The sequence below is a fragment of the Belonocnema kinseyi genome, chromosome 10, assembly GCF_010883055.1.
Source record: "Belonocnema kinseyi isolate 2016_QV_RU_SX_M_011 chromosome 10, B_treatae_v1, whole genome shotgun sequence".
NCBI classification, from domain to species: Eukaryota; Metazoa; Arthropoda; class Insecta; order Hymenoptera; family Cynipidae; genus Belonocnema; species Belonocnema kinseyi.
The window spans coordinates 36,139,292-36,160,532 of NC_046666.1; the positions used below are offsets into that span (position 1 = coordinate 36,139,292).

General features: G+C 26.1%; 1 protein-coding gene across 2 annotated transcripts in view; it reads left to right on the forward strand.

The window, feature by feature from the left end:
- Positions 1–21,241, forward strand: part of LOC117181809 (protein henna) — a 28,270-nt gene that overhangs the window by 2,112 nt on the left and 4,917 nt on the right. The window contains exons 1-6 of one of the 2 annotated variants that reach the window (XM_033374780.1): positions 6,552–6,948; positions 9,639–9,767; positions 12,583–12,737; positions 12,853–13,035; positions 13,142–13,338; positions 15,166–15,428. In XM_033374780.1, coding sequence (XP_033230671.1) covers positions 6,907–6,948; positions 9,639–9,767; positions 12,583–12,737; positions 12,853–13,035; positions 13,142–13,338; positions 15,166–15,428 — 969 coding nt within the window. In that variant the 5' untranslated portion in view covers positions 6,552–6,906. Of the gene's footprint in view, positions 1–6,551; positions 6,949–9,638; positions 9,768–12,582; positions 12,738–12,852; positions 13,036–13,141; positions 13,339–15,165; positions 15,429–21,241 lie in introns of those variants that run through there. The other variant, XM_033374779.1, reaches the window with a different exon arrangement.

Here is a 21,241-nt window from a genome sequence, read left to right on the forward strand (position 1 = left end):
TAAATAAATGCAAATAAATATATGTTTTCTTATAAATAATTAGAATTCAAAGCAAGATCTGGAATATTCTTGGTGAGCGAAATAATTGTATGTATATTATTGATTCTTTCGAAACTCGATCAGTGAAGGTATTCCTGGTACTCGCATAAATGGCTAATTATAGTAATTCATTTTAGCCTTCAAACAAGTTTCTCATTGATAATGATAAAATTCACGATTTGCGAAAATTCGTCACAATCGAGAAACACGGGATTTTGCATAAAGAAGGGAAAAATTAATAACTAATTATTTTAAAATGTAAAAATTAAAAGTAAAAGTATTTTATCTCCTGCAATACGATAAAATATTATTTTTCCTTTAACTATAGAAAATATATTTACTAGATATATTTTACAGATTATTTTTCAAAGAAATCAATTCTATAATGAGAAAAAAGATTACTTGAATTAAAAAATAGTTTTTAAATTAAGACTGATTTTTTTGAAAATTGTTGCTCAATTGATATTTTTTAATTTTTGAAAATATACCTTTGGCTTGTTATTACTGGTATAATAATTTGTAAATAATTCTTAGCAGGAATTTTTAATGTCTTTCGTATTAAGAATTAACAAATTATTAATTGTTTAAGAAAAATGACAAAAAACGATTTTTCATCTTGACATTTTCATTGTAATTTTATGTGTTTATGACATTTTTATTGTAAAATTCACTTAATATTCAAATAAATCATTATCATAATGGATGTTTGTAAAAACCATCCAATAATTAATTTATCATTATTCCCTAATGTCAAAGGAGTTAAAACCTGTATCTAATTTTTTTCTCGAAATCTTTAAAAATCTACATTTTGTTTTCAATATTTTAAAATCTCGATAAGTTTTTAATTATTTTTTAATCAATTAGTAAAACTTCTAAACATCTCTTAAACTGGTTCAACTTTTTTTTAAATTTTATTATATTGCAAAATTGCAACATTTTGATATATTATCTTTTATATTCTTGTTTTGAGATTTTAGGAAATTATTTTTAATGTTTCGACATATTTTTCACTTTTCTCTTAGAATTCGTTTTTAAAAATTAAAAAAAAGCTTTTAAACTTTGTACCCTTCTGAGATCTACATTTTGTTTTAAATGTTTAAAAAGCTTTTCAGTATGTTAATTATTTTTTAGTCTTTTCAAAACTTTTAAACCTTATAAATATCTTTTCAAATTATTCAAATTTTTCCTAAAATTAAAGAAAAATTATGCATCAACTTCTAACCCTTCTAAACATCACATAAAATTATTCTTATTTTTCCTATTTTTTTTTAAATATTTCATTATTAGAAAACTTGCCGTAAAGTTTTTAAAGATTGTCGGAAAATTAATTGTTCAAAATATAAACCATTTTCAATTTTCGCAGAAATCTACGAAAAAAATGATTTCCTTGAAAACGTTTAAAAAAATGTTTAAAACATCTAAACTTTTTGTAAAAAATGTTCAAAAATGTAAATAACGTTTTAAATTTTTCAAAAACTTTTTCAATTCTGCAATTATTTTTGAATATTTTAAAGACATTTAAATATTTCTAAAACTTACACAATTTTTTCTAAAATCTTGTAATTTTACAAAATAGAAATAATTTGTTTCTTAAAATCGTGCACATGCTTTTTCGAAATTTGAGGAAATCCGTGGAAATGTTTCGAAATTTTGTTTAAGATTCAAATTAATTTCAAATATTTTTTAAACTTAAAACTATCTCTTAAACTGACTAATTTTTTTCTAAAATTTGATAATTTTGCAAACTTAAAAAGCCATTTTATTAATCAGGCATTTTCAAGTTTGGTAATATTATAAACTATCGGGAATTTTATTATTCGGGAATTTCCCAATTCGATAATATTCTAAAAATTTTGGATGGATGAAAAATCGCGAGAATTAAAATTTCCGCCACTGTAATATTCCCGAATTGGAGAATTCCCGATTAACAAAATTACCCGAATAATAAAAGTTCGTAATAAAAAAATTCCCAAATTAGAAAATTCCAAAATTAGAAGCTTCCCAAATAATAAAATTCTTGAACAAATATTATAGAATTGGAAAATTTTTTAACGATGAAGTTATTGATACTGCAAACTTTCCGAATTGGACAATTCCCAAATAACAAAATTACCTAACAATAGAATCTCCAAATAAAAATATTTCCAAATTGGAAAATTCCCAATTAAAAAAATTCCCGAACAGTTTATAATAGTATAAAATTGTAAAATTCCCGGTTAATGATACGGCAGTTTATAATATTAACGAATTTGAAAATTTCTGACAGGAAATTTCAGAATTATAAAATTCCTAAATTTAAACAATTAAAAACTTTTTATTTTTAAAGTTAAATTATTACAATTATAATTATATCACAGTTAAACATTTTTAATTATGTATTGTTCAATTGTCTTTATTCGGCAATTTTCTATAACGAATATTTTATAATTCGATAATTTTCTGCCGGTAATATTTTTATTCAGGAATTTTTCATTTCGGGAATTTTATTATTCGAGAATTTTTAAATTCGGGAATTTTATTAAACGGGTATTTTTAATTCCAGACTTTCATTATTTGGAAATTTTTCTTTTTCGACATTTTTCTGTCGTCCTTAACTTTTCAAGAATTTTATTATCTAGCAATTTTCCAATTCGGGAATTTTGTAACTCAGGAATTTTAATGTTTGGGAATTTTATGAATCAAAAATGTCATTATTACAGGGACTTTTATTATTCGGAAATTTTTCTGCTCGGGAACTTTATTTTTTGAAATTTTGCAATCGTTTCAAATAATATCTTCTTCGGGAATTTTACCTTCCGATATTTTTCTGTAGTCCCAAACTTTTTGGGAATTATCCAATTAGAAAATTTTGTAATTCAGCAATTTTATTATTCGAAAATGTCATTATTATAGGGAATTATATTATTCGGAAATTTGATTTTTCAGGATTTTTCGGTCGTTCCAAATATTTAATTTTTCGGTATTTTCCTGTACACTCAAACTTGTTTGAAATTTTGTTATGTGGGAATTTTATTTTTTGGGATTTTTTAGTCATTACGAATATTTTCCTCTTCGGAACTTTTATTTTTTGGGTTTTTTTTGTCCCCAGACGTTTCGCAAGTGATTCCTAGCTCAAATTTCTATTCCCGGTTAATTCCCGGTTAATTCCCGGTTTTGTTAATTTTTCTTATTTCCCAGTTTCCTTGCTTGTTCACGCCCCACTGTTGTAAAAATAACCTGCAACCAAACAAATTTTTTTTTTAAATTGCAGGGGCATTTGACAAATTTGCCATGCTCTCAATTTTCTTAAGCACTGGAATTTCTGTTTGCAATAATCTGAGCCTGCAAGTGGCAATATGCATACAAATCGCCATTCATCGTGTAGAAAACTTCATAAGACCTAAAGTTTCACATTAGATGAGATGGAAAACTTTGACTCAAGAAACAAAACGTTCTTCAACGTTTCTTGGCACAACTTGTACAATGTAGTTTCCCGAGTAGTTACTGAGTAGTTTGCCTTAATACTGTCAGAGAAAACGTGTCTGGATTATACAACATAAACGAAATCTAATTTCAAATTAGTCATTTTAAATTTAAATTATTACTGGGAACGCAAATTATAAAAATATAACAAAAATTAATTTATTTTAATCATAAACTCTGTACCAATTTGTGTACGACTTCTATAACGAATCATATAAACATAATTGTAAATTTTTATTTGAATTAGAAATATTTAATATTGATAATTGTGTTTTTCTATCGGAATGCAAATAATTTAGATGCTACAATTTTTGATAGTTTGCAAAAAAGTTTCGGTTCAATTAAAAATAAAATTCCTGACACTGAAAAATTTCAAAATATTTTTAAAATAGAAAATTCTGTAAATGATAAAATTTCCGAATTATGAAAAGCCCGAATAATAAAATTCCTTAGCAGTTCAAAATATTACCAAATATGAATATTCCAGAATAAAAAATTCCCGAGAGATTATAATAATACCGAATAATGAAATTCTCAAAAGAAAGTAGCCGAATTCCCAACCATATGATGAAATTGCCAAGTAGTAAAATTCTCGAATAAACAAATTTTTAAATCAAATTCCCGAATTATCAAATTCTAAAATATAAACAATTAAAAAATTATGTTTATAAATAAAAAAATTTAATATAATTTTGATTGTAAACAATGTAAATTTTCTGTTTCGGGAATTTTATTACTGCTCGGAAATTTTATTATTAGGGAATTTTCCAATTCAAGAATCTTATGATTCGGTAATTTTCTTATTCGGAAATTCTCTTATTCTGGAATTTTTTTATTCGGAAACTTAATTTTTCGGGAATTTTTCCATTTGGGAATTTCAGTATTTCGAAATTTTATAATTCTGCAATTTTATTATTCGGAAATATCATTATTCAACAACTTTCCAAGTCGGAAATTTTATTTTTCAAAAATTTTATTATTTGGTACTTTTATTATTCCGAAATTTCTTTAATCGGGAATTTTTTTATCTTGAATTTTTATTATTCGGAAATTTTATTATTCAGAACTTTTATTATTCGAGAATTTGCCAATTGGGGAATTTTATTATTCTGGATTTTCATTATTCGGGAATTTTTCCATCTGTTAATTTTATTATTTTGAAATCTCATAATTCTGAGATTTTATTATTTTGAAATTTTATAATTCTAAATTTTTATTATGCAAAAATATCATTATTCAACAACTTTTCAAGTCGGAAATTTTATTATTCTGAAATATCATTATGCAACAGTTTCCAAGTCGGAAATTTTATTATTCGAGTATTTTATGATTCCGTAATTATAATATTCGGAAGTTCCTTTCATCGGGAATTTTATTTTTCGAGAAATTTTTAAATCGGAATTTTTATCATTCGGCAATTGGATTCTTCAGAATTTGTATTATTCGAGAATTTTCCAATTCGGGAATTTTATTATTCTGGAGTTTATTATTCGGGAATTTTTCCATCTGGGAATTTAATTATTTTGAAATCTTATAATCCTGGGATTTTATTATATCGAAATTTCATATTTCTAGAATTTTAGTTTTCGAAAATATCATTATTCAAGAACTTTCCAACTCGGAAATTTTATTACTTTATAATTTTATTATTCCGGAATTTTTTGATTCAGTAATTTTACTATTCGGGAATGTTTCAGTTCAGAAATTTTATTTTCCAGGAATTTTTTATTTGAGAATTTTACAATTCGGGAATCTTACAGTGTTGGGAATTTTATTATTCTTAAATTTCTATTTCAAAATTTTTTTGAAACTTGAACTTGAAACTTTTTCGATACAAATTGAAGAGCATAAGTTGCATCATTTTACTCCATTATTATCTGAAACTAGATTTGTTTAAGTTTATAATTTTCTTTCCGTGTTATTTAATATTCAATATATTTAAAAATGAAAATATTAAAAAGAATAGAAAAGGGGCGTTTATCTTTTAACTGAAGATTATCTTATCGACCAAACGTTAAATTATTACATAATCAAAGAGTGGTCAACCTTTAAGAATTTAAAAAAACAGATACGATTTATAAAATATTAGAACTAGAGAATTCCCCAATTATGTTATTCCTAAACATAAACAATTAAAACATTTGAAGAATTATTTTTATGAATTCAAAAGTATTAATTGTAAGAATTTAATTGATTTTATTAATAAAAAATCTTCATTTTTTAATTCAGGAATTTTATAGTTCGGATATTTGGGAATTTTATTATTCTGTAATTATCCAATTTGGAAATTGTATTATTAGGAAATGTTATTATTCGGTAATTTTCCAATTTGTGAATTTTATTATTTGTTAATTTTCTATTTTAAAGTTCTTTTTTTTTGACTTTCAAATCGCCCTAATTGTACATTTTTAATAGGCGCATGTCGAACTTGATATTTTTTCGATACGAATTGAAGAAATTTCAAGTTCATCAAAGAATTGGTACTTGTCCAATTTTCTTCAATTGAAAAAAAAACATAAATGGTATTATTTTACTCAATTCTGATCCCAAAAGAATTTTTTCTAAATCTCAAGATTTAATTTCCCCTAAATAAATGTGCAATTCTATAAAAAATGAATATAATAAAAAGAAGAAAAAAAGAGCGTTTATTTTTCAACTGCAGATTATCTTCTTTACGAAACATGAAATTATTTCATAACCGCAGATCGGTCATCCTGAAGAATTTAAAAAAACAGATAAGAATCAGTCTCCGCGATGTAAAAAATTCATGATTACTTTTTCCATAAATTGAGCTACGTGAGATGATAAGTATGGTTCAACCAAAGAAGAAAATTTCATCAGCTTCTAATAAGAGAGAGTCTACAGTGTAAAAAATTGGATTCGAAGGTTGAAGTTTTTACGTATCATTTTTCTCCGCAACAATTTTAAAGAATGAATCTCCTCAAATGTATTTTGAATGATGTAAATTTCTCAAAAGTTGCAAGCATACCTAAAATTCGTATAAGATAGGCAGGCCTTTATTGTAAGCCTTCAGTTACAATTCAGCTTCTCTCGAGATTTCCTCCAGTGCCTCTTTTTGTCAAATTTCATCAAAATCCAAGAAAAAAAAATTTAATTAGAATTAAGGACAAATTTTTTACTAAAACTGAGTGATAATGACCTTAAATCTTGTTTGAAGAAACGTGATACTTGTAGAATTGTGGAAAGAGAAGGGAGTGTTTCGGTGATTATATAAAAACAAGATCTATGTTGAAAGGAGCGATAGTTCTCCGTGATTTACGAGCCTCCTGACTGGTTTATCAAATCTTGTACGATTCGTGAATTGCAATTTTCGTTTTTGTTTTTTAATATAATTTATTTATTGAATTAATCAGTGAGTGATTAGTTAATAAAAAAAGTTTCAAGATGGGACGACGAAGTAACTCCATTGAGGAGCGATTACCCGATGTAAGAACGTGTGATTAATATGCGTAGTTACAAGATTATTCTATTACCTTTTGATGCTAATGAGTTCATTAATGACTGCGAGATACGAGTTTGGAAATAAATTATTGATGGTCTAAATAATCAGTCAAATTTTTTCATTCTTTTTATGTAGATTCGGTAACTTTTTTCATTCGTTGAGATTCGGGTGACCGGTTGTCCTGATTTATCAGAACATTTCCTGATTTTTCATCTCTGTCCTGATTTTATAATTTTTTTTAATATCCTAATTTTTCATGCCCGAAAAAGTAAACTCAAAGAAAATTTTTTAAATAATTTCATTTTATACATATTGTACTAAATTATTTAAATAGAAATGTTGACCTGCAAAAATTATTTTGTATAATTCATAAACTTAGGGAGTGAACATATAATTTTATTATTTTTTTTCCAAATTCCACAATTTTGTTTTAAAAAAAAACTAAACCTTTTTCCTTGCAAATTCAATTATTTGGTCGAATATTGACTTTTTTGTAGAAAATTCATATTTGTGGTTCGAAAATTCAACTATTTTGTAGGACTTTTTCTTTGGAATGAAAATTCTATATTTTAGATGAAACTTTTTTCCTTATTGAATGAAAAATCTTTCTTGGTTAAAAATTCTTCTGTTGTAGATATTTTTTTATAAAAATGCAACTGCTTGGTTGAAATACAATTTTTTTTTATTGAGAAATTTTAACTAATTTTTGAGTTATCTTCTTTGGTAAAATAAAAATGTTTTTGATATCAAATAAAAATATTTTTTGTTTGAAATATCAATTACTACATTTTTCTTCAAAAATTCAACTACTTACCTACATTTAAAATAATTTGTTAAATATTAATTTTTTCGTTGATTTTTCATCATTTTATTTTTTTAAAAACTTTTTGGGTTGTTGATAATTGTACTCGTTTGTTGAAAACTTGTTTTTGATTGGTTGGAAATTAATTTTTTAACTTAAAATTGCGCTATTTCCTTTTTTGTTGAAACTTTATCTTTTATAGTTGGAAATTCAGTTATTTCGTAGAAAAATTATCTCTTCGTTTAAAAACTTGATGTTTTAGTACAAATTATATATTCTATTTTTGGTTGAAAATTAACAATTTTGTCGCAAATTAATTTTTTTTAGATATTTATGTTTTCCGGTTGAAAACTCGATTGTTTTGCAGAAAATTCGTTTTTTTTTGCTTACAAATTTAACATTTTGAATTAAATTTTCTTCTTTATTAACTGAAAAATCTTACTTGTTTGAAAATTGTACTATCTTGTTAAAATGTTGTCTTCTGGATTAAAAATAGCTTTCTTTGGTTGAAATTTCAAATATTTTTATGCAAATTCGTTCCTTTTTTATTGCTATTTCATGAGTTTTCTTGAAAATTCGTTTTCTTTTTGTTTGTAGAAAAGTAATCTTATTAGTTAAATCTCCATATTTTTGATTGAAAATTAATCTCTTTGACAAAGAGTTAGTTGACAACTTGTTTTTGTTTTGGGTGGAAAATTCAACTTGACGTTAAAAAATCATTTTTTTGTTGAAGATTCATCAATTTATTTAAGAATTGATTTCTCTAGTAGAAAATAAAAACTGTGTTGTTAAGAAATTGGTTTTTTGGCTTAAAAAAATGTCATAAACTTGTTGAAAATTAACTTTTTGGTTGAAAATTAACTTTTTTGATAAAAATGCACATTTCCAGGCTGAAAACACAATTGTTTTGCAGAAAATTTGTCTTTTTGGCTTAAAAATGAACTATTTTGATAAAAATTAGTCCCTTTGATTGCAATTTCAATATTTTTTAAGAAATTCGTTTTTTAAAAATAAAAAATTCATTTCTTCGACTAAAAATTTAATTATTTCGCTATTTGTGGAAAATTGATCTTTTTCAGTTGAAAATTCCACTATTTGGTTAAAGATTCACAAGTTTTGTTGATAATTCGTTATTTTAAATAGAAATTCTACGAATAAAACAGTTAAACTTGCATTTGGAAAAAAATGAATTTTTAAATAAATAGTTACATTTTCAAATGAAGAAAGAAATTTTCAACCAAAAAATATATAATAAACCAAGAAGTTTAATTTCCCAACAGAAATAGGTTTTTCCAACAAATGAGTTAAATTTTCAACCAAACATTACAATAACTAAGAAATTAATTTTTAAATTGACTAAAATATGTCATCCTGTTAGAAAGTCGATCTTTTTGAGTTAGAAATTCTATTATTTTGGTGGACAATTCATATATTGTGGTTATAAATTCAACTTTTTTGTATAAAATTTATTTTTAGTCCTTAAAATTTGACACATTTTTTTAAATTACCTTTTTTCTTAAAAATTAATATTTTCAGACTGAATATTCAGATTCTTTGCAAAAGACTCGTCTTTTTGGTTAAAGACTAAATATTTTGAATGAAATGTTTTTCGTTATTGACTGGCAAATCATTATTGATCTACAATTTGTCATATTTCTTGTAGGTGTCATATTTCTGTTATGTCTCATATTTCTTGTATGTGTCATAATTATTTTTAGGGTGTCATATTACTTTTAAACAGTAAAAGAAAATGAAAAAATGGTCAGGGAAAAGTCAGATGAAGTCAGAGGATTTCGAAATAGAGATTATCTAGCAACCCTGAAAATATTTCAGCTGAAATTTTAATATTGAGCAATAATCTCTTATTTGCAGCCAAAGCTTATGGAGGGTGGCAACTATATTAAGGAAGGTAGAGATTCAGCAAGAAGTACATGCCTCATCTTTTCTCCCAAAGAAGAAGACGAAGTGGGTGCATTAGGGAGGTATCTTCAGCTTTTCACAGTGAGTATTGAAAAATGTGCATTTGAATTGAAAGTCCTCAGAATTTAATCAGTACGGCTTCTTCCAACGTTCATCTACCTGAAAATAAGTTTTTGACGAGATATAAATCGAGGAATCTAATTCAAAGCAGATACATTTCCGATGAATTAGTTCTTTCTATACTACGACATAATCTCTCTCGATTCATTTATTCCTTTAATATACTTTTATTCCTGGTTCAGGCCTCGGAATCATGTCACTATTCACAATTTTCCACTCTTTCCTTAGAGCTCAAATTTCTAATTAATACAAATTTCGATGTTAAACCTATTAATTCAAACAAAATATCAAAAATAAAAAAATCTACCTTAGCCTGGATTTGAACCGAGGATGCCACTAAACATGAGTCGAGCATTAACCAACTATGCTAGTAAGGTCTCAGCAGATTTTCTCTTGTTTTTTATAGCTGAGGCAGATTTTTTCTTGTTTTTTTTTTAATAACTTTTGCGAAGTAATCCTTTTTAGATCAAAATTTCCATTCATTATATTAAATTTTAAAAGTTGTTTTATATTTGAGACTATTTTACATGATTTCAATTAAATTGACATGATGAAATTTTTTTTAATAAGAATAATTTGTAGGATTTCAGAAAATTTTAAAACATTTTGAAAATTAATTCAGCATAATAATTATGTTTTAAAAAATGAAGGGATTTCAAGGGGCTGTATCAGTCTTATGGGATTTAAACAATTTTATAATTTTTTAAGGAATTTTGATAGATATTACAGATGGACTGACTTTTTGGCTGGATTTTACTCGATTTCAGTGGGATTTCTAGAGCTTTGCAAGATTTAAAGGATTTTATACATTTAATTGAATTTAAGGGGTTTCAAAGATTTTTAGGTATTTTAACACATTTTAAGGAACTTACTTAATTGCACAATTTTCTAGGGTTTACAAATATTTGGTAGGATTTTTAGAAAATTTCCAAATCTTTTGAAAATTAATTTCAAATATTAATGATGTTTAAGCAATTTCAAGGGATTTCAAGAGACTATATCAGTTTTTATGGGATTTAAAAGATTTCATAATCTTTTAGGAATTTCAAAATATATTATAGATGGAAATATTTGTTGCGGGATTTTACTCGATCTTAGTGGGATTTCTAGAGATTTCACAAGATTTATAGGATTTTATACATTTTATTTAATTGTACAGGGTTTTTAATATTTTAAGGCATTTTAAGAGATTTTAAGGAACTTACTTGATTACACATTTTTCAGGGCTTAAGAATATTTCGTAGGATTTTTAGAAAATGTCAACAACAAACATTTCTTAATAAATTTAGGATATTAATGATGTTTCAAGAATTTAAAGGGATTTCAAGAGACTTTATCAGTTTTTATGGGATTTAAAAGATTTCATAATTTTTTAGGAATTTCGAAAGATATCATAGATAGAACTATTTACTGCGATATTTTAATGGATTTTAGTCGGATTACAAGGATTTTATGAAATTTAAAGGATTTTATATATTTTATACAATTAAAATTTTTTTAATATTTTAGGGTTTTTTTTAAGATTCAAGAAACATACAATGATTACAAAATTGTAAAGGGTTTTAAATCATTTTGTAGGATTTCAGAAAATTTCAAAATACCTAAAAAATTAATTCAGGATATTCATAGAGCTTGAAAATGTAAGGTATTTAAGAAGGCTTTATCAGATTTTCTGGGATTTCAATGGATCAAAGAGAATTTTAAAGCTTTTATAATTTTTTTAGGAATTTTGAAAGACATTAAAAATTTTTAAACATTTTTTACGAGATCATACTCGATTTTTGTGGGACTACTGGGGATTTCACAAAATTTAAAGCATTTTATATATTTCAAGAGATTTTAAAAGATTTTAGAGAGGTTAGGTTACTTAAAAAGATTCCAAGGAACTTAACACGTTTTAAAATTTGTTGAGGGTTTTAAAGTATTTCGTACGATTGCAAAAAATTTTCTAATTATTTTAAAAAGTTATCTAAGATATAAATGATTTTTTTTTAATTTTAAGGGATTTTAAGGGTTTTGATCGGATTTTATGGATTTTCAGAGAACTTGAAAGATGTCAACATTTATAAGCAATTTTGAAAGATATTACATATTTCAAGATGTTTTACGGGATCTTACTCGATTTTTCGAGATCACTAGGGGTTCCACAAGAATTAATGGATTTTATTTATTTTAAGGGATTTTAAATAGGTTAGGGTATTTTAAGAGATTCCAAGGAACTTGAGATATTTCAAAATTTTTAAAGGTTTCAAAGTATTTCGTAGGATTTTAGAAAATTTTAAAATATTGTAAAAAGCTATCCATGATATCAATGATTTAAAAAACAATTTAAAGCAATTTCAAGGGGTTTTATCAGATTTTATTAGATTTCGCGAGATTTCTGAGGATTTTAATAATTTGACCATTTTTAAAAGAATTTTAAAAGATAAGACAGATCTAAAAAGATATTAAATGACTCTACTCGATTTTTGTGGGATTATTAGGGATTTCGCCAGATTTACGGAATTTTATTAGTTTTCACAGATTTTAATAAATATTAAATTTATTTCAAAGTATTTGACGATGTTTTAAAATTTGTAAGTGTTTTTAAAGTATTACGTTGGATTTAAAAATAAATTATAGGAATTTAAAGGATTCCTATTTTTACAAATGTATGCTACTATTGACTCTGATTTGAATTTCTCAAATAAGTCCGAGGAGTCATTTTCAAATGACCTATTTATATTTAAGAAGACTTTATCCTTCATCCTAAAAAAAAATTTTAATTAAATTTCAGAAATATGAAGTCAATCTTCTGCACATCGAGTCCAGAAGTTCACTTCGACAACCCGATGGATATGAATTTATGGTCGAATGTGCACCAGGTGGAGACCTTGGCGGAGTGGTTGAGCAACTTCAAAGACAGTGCGGCTACTTCTCCATTATTTCCAGGTAATACTAAAAACAAGTTTAAATATTTTAATTAGCCTTCATCAATAAATAATTTCTGAGAGTAAGGAAGTAATTTTAATAAATAACAGAAAGATAAAAAAATGGTTTATTTTAGGAACCACAATGATAATATGGGAACAGTACCCTGGTTTCCCAGGAGGTTTCGAGACCTCGACAAGTTTGCTAATCAAATTCTAACTTATGGCTCTGAACTTGATAGTGACCATCCAGGGTTTACAGATCCAGTTTACAGAGCAAGAAGAAAATACTTTGCTGATATAGCATACCTCTACAGAACGTAAGGACTTTATCTTAATTAAATATTAAAAACTCTAATTTTTTAATATTTTATTTATTATATTAAATCTTCTGAAGATTTGTTTGATGAAAATCATGATTTACAGAGGCCAACCTATTCCAAGAGTGGATTATACTCCTGAGGAAGTCGCTACATGGGGCACAGTATTTAGGAAATTGACAGAGCTCTATCCCAAGTACGCTTGTCGAGAGCACAATCACGTTTTCCCTCTGCTCATTGAAAATTGTGGTTACAGAGAGGATAACATTCCTCAGTTGGATGATATTTCCAATTTTTTAAAAGGTACTTTGAATAAATGATTTAATATTATAAAAAGCAGCTATGTATAGATCCATTTTTATTGACCACGCCCATAAACCACGCCTATTTTTATTAAAGACGCCCATTAGGAACACATCCACTTTCATTGGCAATTTGTATCAAACACATCATCAGGTACGTCATTTGCAAATAACACCCTTAAAAGGGCCCAATTTATCGAAAACTCCTGTCAACCACGCCTGCTTTTATAGGTCACACGCCAAGATTGATTCGTAATAGCTTTAATTTTTCCTTCACATTTCTCTTCTTGGCATCAACAGCCACATCGATTATCCTTAAATTTGATTAGTCATGCCTACTTTAAGTAGCTACTCTTATTACATGATACAATACTTGCATTTTTCTGTCCACTTCCCTTTATGACAACCTGCAGTACACCAATCACCACATATAGTTTTATTGAAACAGCCCTTAACCACGCCTGTTTTTCTTTAAGATATCTCTAATATGTAAATGCTACCACTCCAATGTGTTCTTGCCCCGCATAATTGGTTACAATCAGTTTTTACCACGCCCATTTGCTAAACCACACCCCTTAATCACTACCTTGCCCACGCCTTACAAATAAATATTTCTCCCCTGAAGCAACCTAAAGTTTATTACTGCTAGATACGTGGTATTCAACGACTCTCTGTTGAACAGGGTTGTTTGTATTGAGAACGCCTATTAGTCACGCATATTAGCCAAGCCTATTTTTCTTAGATACGTCTCTAAGACACACCTCTTGTTATTCATATTTTGTTGTGAGCATAACCTTCAGCCACTACTTATTACATGTTTTATCCCTAACATTTCTTGATCACGCTTAATTTTAATCTGCACTCGCATTAAACAAATTCACAAACACGCCCACCACAAATAACACCCCTGAAAGGGCTCACTTTTATGCGCCCTCTAATGCGCCCATTTCCTCTGCTACGCCCCTTTATTGCATTTGACTACATAAATTTGTATCAGCTATTCTCATTTACTTTATCCTTCAAACCTCCCATTTTCCGGGGCAAAGACCTGAAACACACCCTTGACCGCTCCTTTTTACTGAACACAACCCTTAACCATGCTTTTTTAATTGAACACGCCCCTAAACTGTAACCTTTTAAATCCCTATTTTTTCTTATCTCGCATGGGCGAAGACCATCACCAGACTGCTGCCTAAAAAAATTTTATTTCGCAAAATAGTGTATTTTGAGTTTCTAAAAATTCTGAGCCTAATTTATAAAAGTGCCTGTTTTGGTAGATTTTTTTATCATTTGATGAAGTTTCGAATACCTAATTAAAATTCTTATACTAGGGATGCTACAGAATTTTGATCTCTAAAATTCAGTTCCTTTCTGGGTTTCTTCGAAGATAATTAAAATCAAATTTTAAACCTCACGCTAAGAGTTCCACTTCTGCAATATTTAGAAACTTTTAGAGAATGAAAGTCTTTATTACAATGTTTTCAATTTATTATTTTGAATGATCGTGTCTATAAGTCCGGACAAATGCCACGCCCCGTTTGTTTTTCAGCTCCTTCTTCCCCCTGTCAGATTAGGCAGAAGGCGATCAAAGAAGCATGCCCCATCCAAAGCATGGGCTACAATAAGTATTGATCACGCCCACTTTCTTGACCACGCCCCCTTTTCGTACACACCCATAATTCTCAACCCTGACCACGCCCCATATAGACATTTAGGGACCCTGTTGTGTCTGGCATTCAATTTATGTTCCTCACAATGAGATTCATTACTAAATAATTGAAGTTTTGGTATTAATGATAGAATAATATGATTAACGTTTATATTCTAGACTGCACGGGATTTACGTTAAGACCAGTTGCTGGTTTGTTGGCATCCCGCGATTTCTTGGCAGGATTAGCATTTAGGGTATTCCACAGTACACAATATATAAGACATAGCAGTAAGCCATTCTACACACCGGAACCGGATGTTTGTCATGAAGTTCTGGGTCACGTGCCATTATTTGCCGACCCAGCTTTTGCCCAATTCGCACAGGTTATAGGATTGGCTTCCCTTGGTGCGCCGGATGAATATGTCGAGAAATTGGCAACCGTAAGTGCTTCCTCTACTCAGCAACATCTAATCAATATCATCATAATTCAATATGTCTCAGTTCTGCATGCAGAACTTAATCAAACGCAATTTTTAAATTAGAATATAAAGTTATTACCAATAGAAAATTTCTGAATTTCTTAGTATGAATTGTCTGAAATAATGGATAACAAAATAAAGGAGAATATTTTTTATAATTCATGAATTTTCAATAGATAAAAATCAACTTTGTATAAATAATTACATAGGTAAATTATCAGTTGAAAAAATAGTTTCAACTACAACATATGAATTTTTAACAAAAGAGCTCAATTGTTAAAAAAAAGATGAATTTTCAACCAAAATTATGAGTACTGAACCAAAAAATTTGAGTTATAAACAGTCAAATTCACCAAAAAAGTCGAATTCTCAAGATAAATATAAATCTAAATAAATTAATTTTGATCAAAAACAATAGATCAAATTATTTAGAAAAATAGTACTTTTTTGACCAAATAGATAAATTTTCAACTTAAATTATTTGTAATAATTCTGAATTTAAGATAAAAGTTGTCATCAATTACCAAAAATATTTTCCTTGCTTTTCTTTTTGGTTAAAGGAATAATTTTTTTTTGTAGAAATTTGATCTTTTTTTATCAAAAATCCAAATGTTTAGTTGAAAATTCAAGTACTTGGGTGAAAGTTGAACTACTTGTTTAAAAGTTTTTTTTGTTTTTTGTTGATTCATCTTTTTAGTTGAAAGTTCATGTACTTGATTGAAAATTATACTATTTTATTGAAAATTCTTAATTTTCAGTTAAAAATGTAAGTGTTTTTTTCTTTTTTGTTTCAAAACTGATCTTTAGTGGTTAAAAATTCAATTATGTAATTAAAAATTAACTTTTTTGTTCAAAATTCAAATCTTTTGTTGAAAAATCGTCTTTTTGGTTTCAAAATTAATTTTTCATCGTAGAAATTATATATTTTTGAGTAAAAAATGCAACTGTTCAATTAAAAATTATTCAGTTTTCGTTGAAGATTCACCTATTTTGAGGACAACTTAAGCACATATTTGAAAGTTGAACCACTCAGATAAAAATGAATTGTTTTTGTTGAAGAGGAATCTTTCTCCGTGAAAAATTTAACTATTTTATAGAAAATTCGAGTTCATCAATTTAAAATTTAATAATTTAGGAGAAAATTCAACCATTTCGTTAGAAATATAACTGTTTTTTTATTAATATTTTCGCGTTAAAAATTTAACCTTTTTTGTAGAAAATTCTTCATTTTGGCTTCGAAATTCAACGATTTGGTAGAACATTCAACTGTTCAGTTAATAATTAAACGATTTTTATGGAAATTGAACTATTTGGTAAAAAATTAACTTTAAACAAAATTATATTTCCGGTTTGAAAATCCAATTATTTCGAACATTATCTTTTTATATTCAGATTTACACAATTCTGTTATAAATTGAACTGTTTTGTTGGAAATTTAACTTTTGTCTTGAAAATTCGTCTTTTTGGTTTGTTAAAAATTAATTTTTCTTTGTCTGAATATAAAAAAATAAATTTTTGGTAGAAAAATCATGTAATTTTTTTAAATTTCATGGTTTAGGTTAGAACATTAATATTTTTTTAATAAAATTGAGTATTTTAGTTGACGATTAAATTTTTTTTTAAATTCGTCTTCTTTCTTTTTATTGATCTGGTTAAAAATTCAAGTTTATTTTAAAGATGCATTTTTTCTTCAACTCAAAATTAAGCGATTGCAGTTTTGGTTAAAAAAATATCCGTTTCAATTAAAAATTGATTTATTTGGTATCAAAACCATCTATATTAATTGAATTTTTTTAGGATAAAAATATTTTGTTGAAAATTCGTTATTTTATTTGATTAAATTTGCTCAAAATGCTATTGTTTGTGAAAATTTTATCTTTTATGGTAGAAAAATCATCTTTCTTGTTTCAAAATGAACATTTTTTGGTTTAAAATTAAAATTTTAAGGTTCAAAATACGACTTTCAGCAAAAAAGTCGTCTTTTTGGTTAAAAAATGTGACCACTATTTGGATAAAAGTTCAAGTATTTTGTCAAAAATTCTTTTATTTTTGCTTGAAGGGTAAAAAATTTGGTTAAATATTTTTTATTCTTAACTGAAAAATCTTTCTTGATTGAAAATTCAACTCTTTTGAAAATTCGTCGTTTTCGTTTTACAATCAGTTTCTTTTTGTAAAAATGTAATCTTTTTCGGTTAAAAAATTCGAATGTTTTGTAAATAAACTCAGTTTTGGTTGTGGCTTCAATGATTAAAATTCGACTTTTTTGTCGTCTTATCAAAAATTAAAATTGTTTTCCTTGAAGTATCAACTATTCATATTTATTGTCGAGAATTCCTATTTTTGGTTGAAAATTCTACTGCTGGGTTGGAAGTTGACCTAATTTGAAAATAATTAATTTCTTGGGCTAAAGATTCATAATGTCAGATATTAATTTTTATCAGTGGTTAAAAATATCATCTTTATTTTTCTTTTTAATTAATTCAAAAAAAATGTATATTAATTTAATATTTTAATTTAAAAATTGCATTATTAGCAAAAAAAAGTTACAGGAAAATCGCTTGTTCTTTAAATTGTTATAAATTAATATTTTTATTTAAGAAAAGAGTAAGGCTCGATTGATTGGTAATTATATTAAAGCTATTTTTAATTTTCTTATAACATCAGTTTATAAGTTGTTATAACACCAACAGTAATTTTCATCACATAATTTTTTATATGAACTACCTTGAATGTCTTGAAATCTAAGGACAAAGGCAGACTGTGACTTTTTAATAGTAGATTTCATATTTTTACTATTCTGATGTCAGGAAGTGTCGTTGGTGTCCTTGGAATAAAAAAGGGCTTAAAAGTTTCCTATAAATTAAATTTTTTATTGGGACCAAATTATTAGGGCCATGATTTAGGACATCATTTAGCATTAGGAATTTAACACATTTGAAAACGAAAGAAATGAGTGAAAATAATGTATTGTTTTAATATTTTGAACGCATAAAAATCTATAATTACCACAAAAAAAAATAATTTTCAACTGCGTAGAGTTGTTAGAAAAAATTTTTTTTTATCTAATAGATCACCTGGACGATGCTACTAATAACTTTGTATTTGATTATTGTTACAAAAATTTTTTTTAATCATTATAGTTTTTAGACTTTCCTATTGTACTTTATGCGATCAGAATTTTTTGAAATAAAATGCAATTAAAATAGATTTAATGGAATCGGATAAGGAAGTCCATCTAACTTTGGTTGAAAGTTACTTCTTTTTTTTTTATTATAAATTAAATTGTTTCGTTAAAAGTCATTATTTTGTTTACATTTTTACTTACTTTGGTAGAAAATGTATTCGTTTGCATAGAAAATTAATCTTTGATTGTATAAAAGTCATATTTCTTGGTTAAAAATAATCCTTTTTGTTAAAAATTCAAATGTCTTCTAAAAAGTTTTTTTTGTTGTTGTTGAAAACTCATATATTTTGGTAGAAATGTTACCTTGTGTGGTTCAAAGTGCAACTGTTGGGATGCAAATTTAACTTTTTAGTTGAAAAGTTTAATATTTAGTTTAAAATATAGTGATTTTGTTAAAAATCTAACGATTTTAACTGTCTTCTAAAAAATTTGACTTTATGGCTTGAAAATTCAACTATTTGGTTGAAAATGCAACTATTTTTGGTTAAAGTTGAATATATCTTGTTTTAAAATTCTACTATGGGGTTAAAGACTGTAATATTTGGTTAAAAATTAAATTGTTAAAAAAAAACATTTTTTGGAATGAAAATTCATCATTTGCTGTAAAAAAAGTCACCTTCTTAGTTGAAAATTCATCTTTATTGGTTGGAAATGAACTTTTTGGTTAAAAATTCGACTGTTTTTTGTAAAGCTTTTTTTGTTGTAAAGCCTTTTCTTTTAGTACAAATGTCATCTTTTTTGTTGTCAAGTGCAACTATTTGCTCGAAAAATCATCTATTTGTTTAAAAATTAAAGTATTTGGTTGAAAATTTATTTATTTTATTAAAAATTCAACTTTTTTGTTTGAAACTATTTTTTTTTAAATTTAACTGTTTCGGTTTAAATTCATCTTCCTTGGTAAAAAAAATTCGTCCCTAATTAATTCGTTCTTAGGTTAAAATGCAACTGTCTTCGTCTTGAAAAGGCAATTTTTATGGTTGAATTATAATATTTTTTCTTTGAAAATTTGATCATTTGGTTGAAAATTAAATCATTAAGTTAGAAATTTAGCTAACTTTTAAAAATTCATCATCCGTTCAAAATTTAACATTTTTGTTGATTATTTGTCTTTTTGGATAGAAAATTCATCCCTTTATTCAAATTTGTTCTTTTGGATTAACAATTCTTTTTCGGTAGGAAATTCGTCCTTTTCAATCAAAAATTAATCCTTGAGGATGGACAATTTCTTGTTAAAAAAATTCAAAGGTCTTCTAAAAAATTCGTCTGCTTGCCTTAAAGATTCAACTATTTTGTTGAAAGTTTAATTATGTTGTTGAAAAGTTCAAGTAATAATTTTTCGAAAATTTAATTGTTTTGTGTAAATTAATTTCTGATGTTAGACATTGTCAATTACTGGTTAAATAATTTTTTGATAAAGTTTTGTTTTGTGTGAAATTCGCCTCTTTGGAAAAAAATCGTCCTTTTGGATTAAAAATTTATCTTTTTTGGCAGACGACTTCTTGATTAAAAATTTGAGTCTATTTTAATAAATTAGTATTTTCATTTGAAGATTCAAGAAGTTGACTAAGAATGTAACTTTTTGTTTAGAAATTAATCTTTTTCGGTTAAAAATAAACATTTTTGTTAAAAATCCAACTCAAAATTCGTCTTCATGGTTCGGAAATTAAACTATCTGGTTGAAAATGCAACTATTTTTGGTTAAAGTTGAATATATTTTGTTTGGAAATTTTACTATAGGGTTGAAGTCTGAAATATTTGGTTAAAAATTTAATTAATTTGATAAAAAACATCTTTTGGATTGAAAATTCATCTTGGTTAAAAATTCATCTTTATTGGTTGGAAATAAAGTTTATGGTTAAAAATCCAAATGTCGTTTGAAAAGTTTTTTGTCGTTGTATAATCTGCTCTTTCAGTAGAAATAAAATCTTTTTTGGTTTAAAGTGTAACTATTTGCTCGAAAAATCAAATATTTGTTAAAAAATGCCACTATATGGTTGAAAGTTTAATTATTTTATTCAGAATTCAACTTTTTTGTTCAAAAGTCATCTTTTTTTTAAAAAATTATTTGTTTTGGTTTAAATTCGTCTTCCTTGGTAAAAAAAAGTTCGTCACTAATGAATTCGTTCTTATTTTAAAATGCCACTGTTTTCGCCTTGGAAAGGCAACTATTTGTATGGTTAAATTCTAATCATTTTTCTTTAAAAATTTGATCATTTGGTTGAAAATTGAATTACTAAGTTAGAAATTTAGCTGTCTCTTGAAAACAAAACATTTTCGGTTCAAAATTTAACAGTTTTGTTGATTATTTATCTTTTTGGATAAAAAATTCCACGTTTTTCGTTCCAAATTTTTTCTTTTGGATTAAAAATTCTTTTTGTGTAGGAAATTCGTCCTTTTGGATTAAAAATTAATCTTCCTGAATGGAAAATTTTTTTATTAAAAACTCAAAGGTCTTCTTATAAATTATTCTTGCGTTAAAGATTTAACTATTTTGTTCAAAATTTAATTATTTTGTTGAAAATTCCAAGCAATCTTTTTTCGCAAATTTAACTGTTTTGTGGAAATTAATTTATCATCCTAAACATTGTCG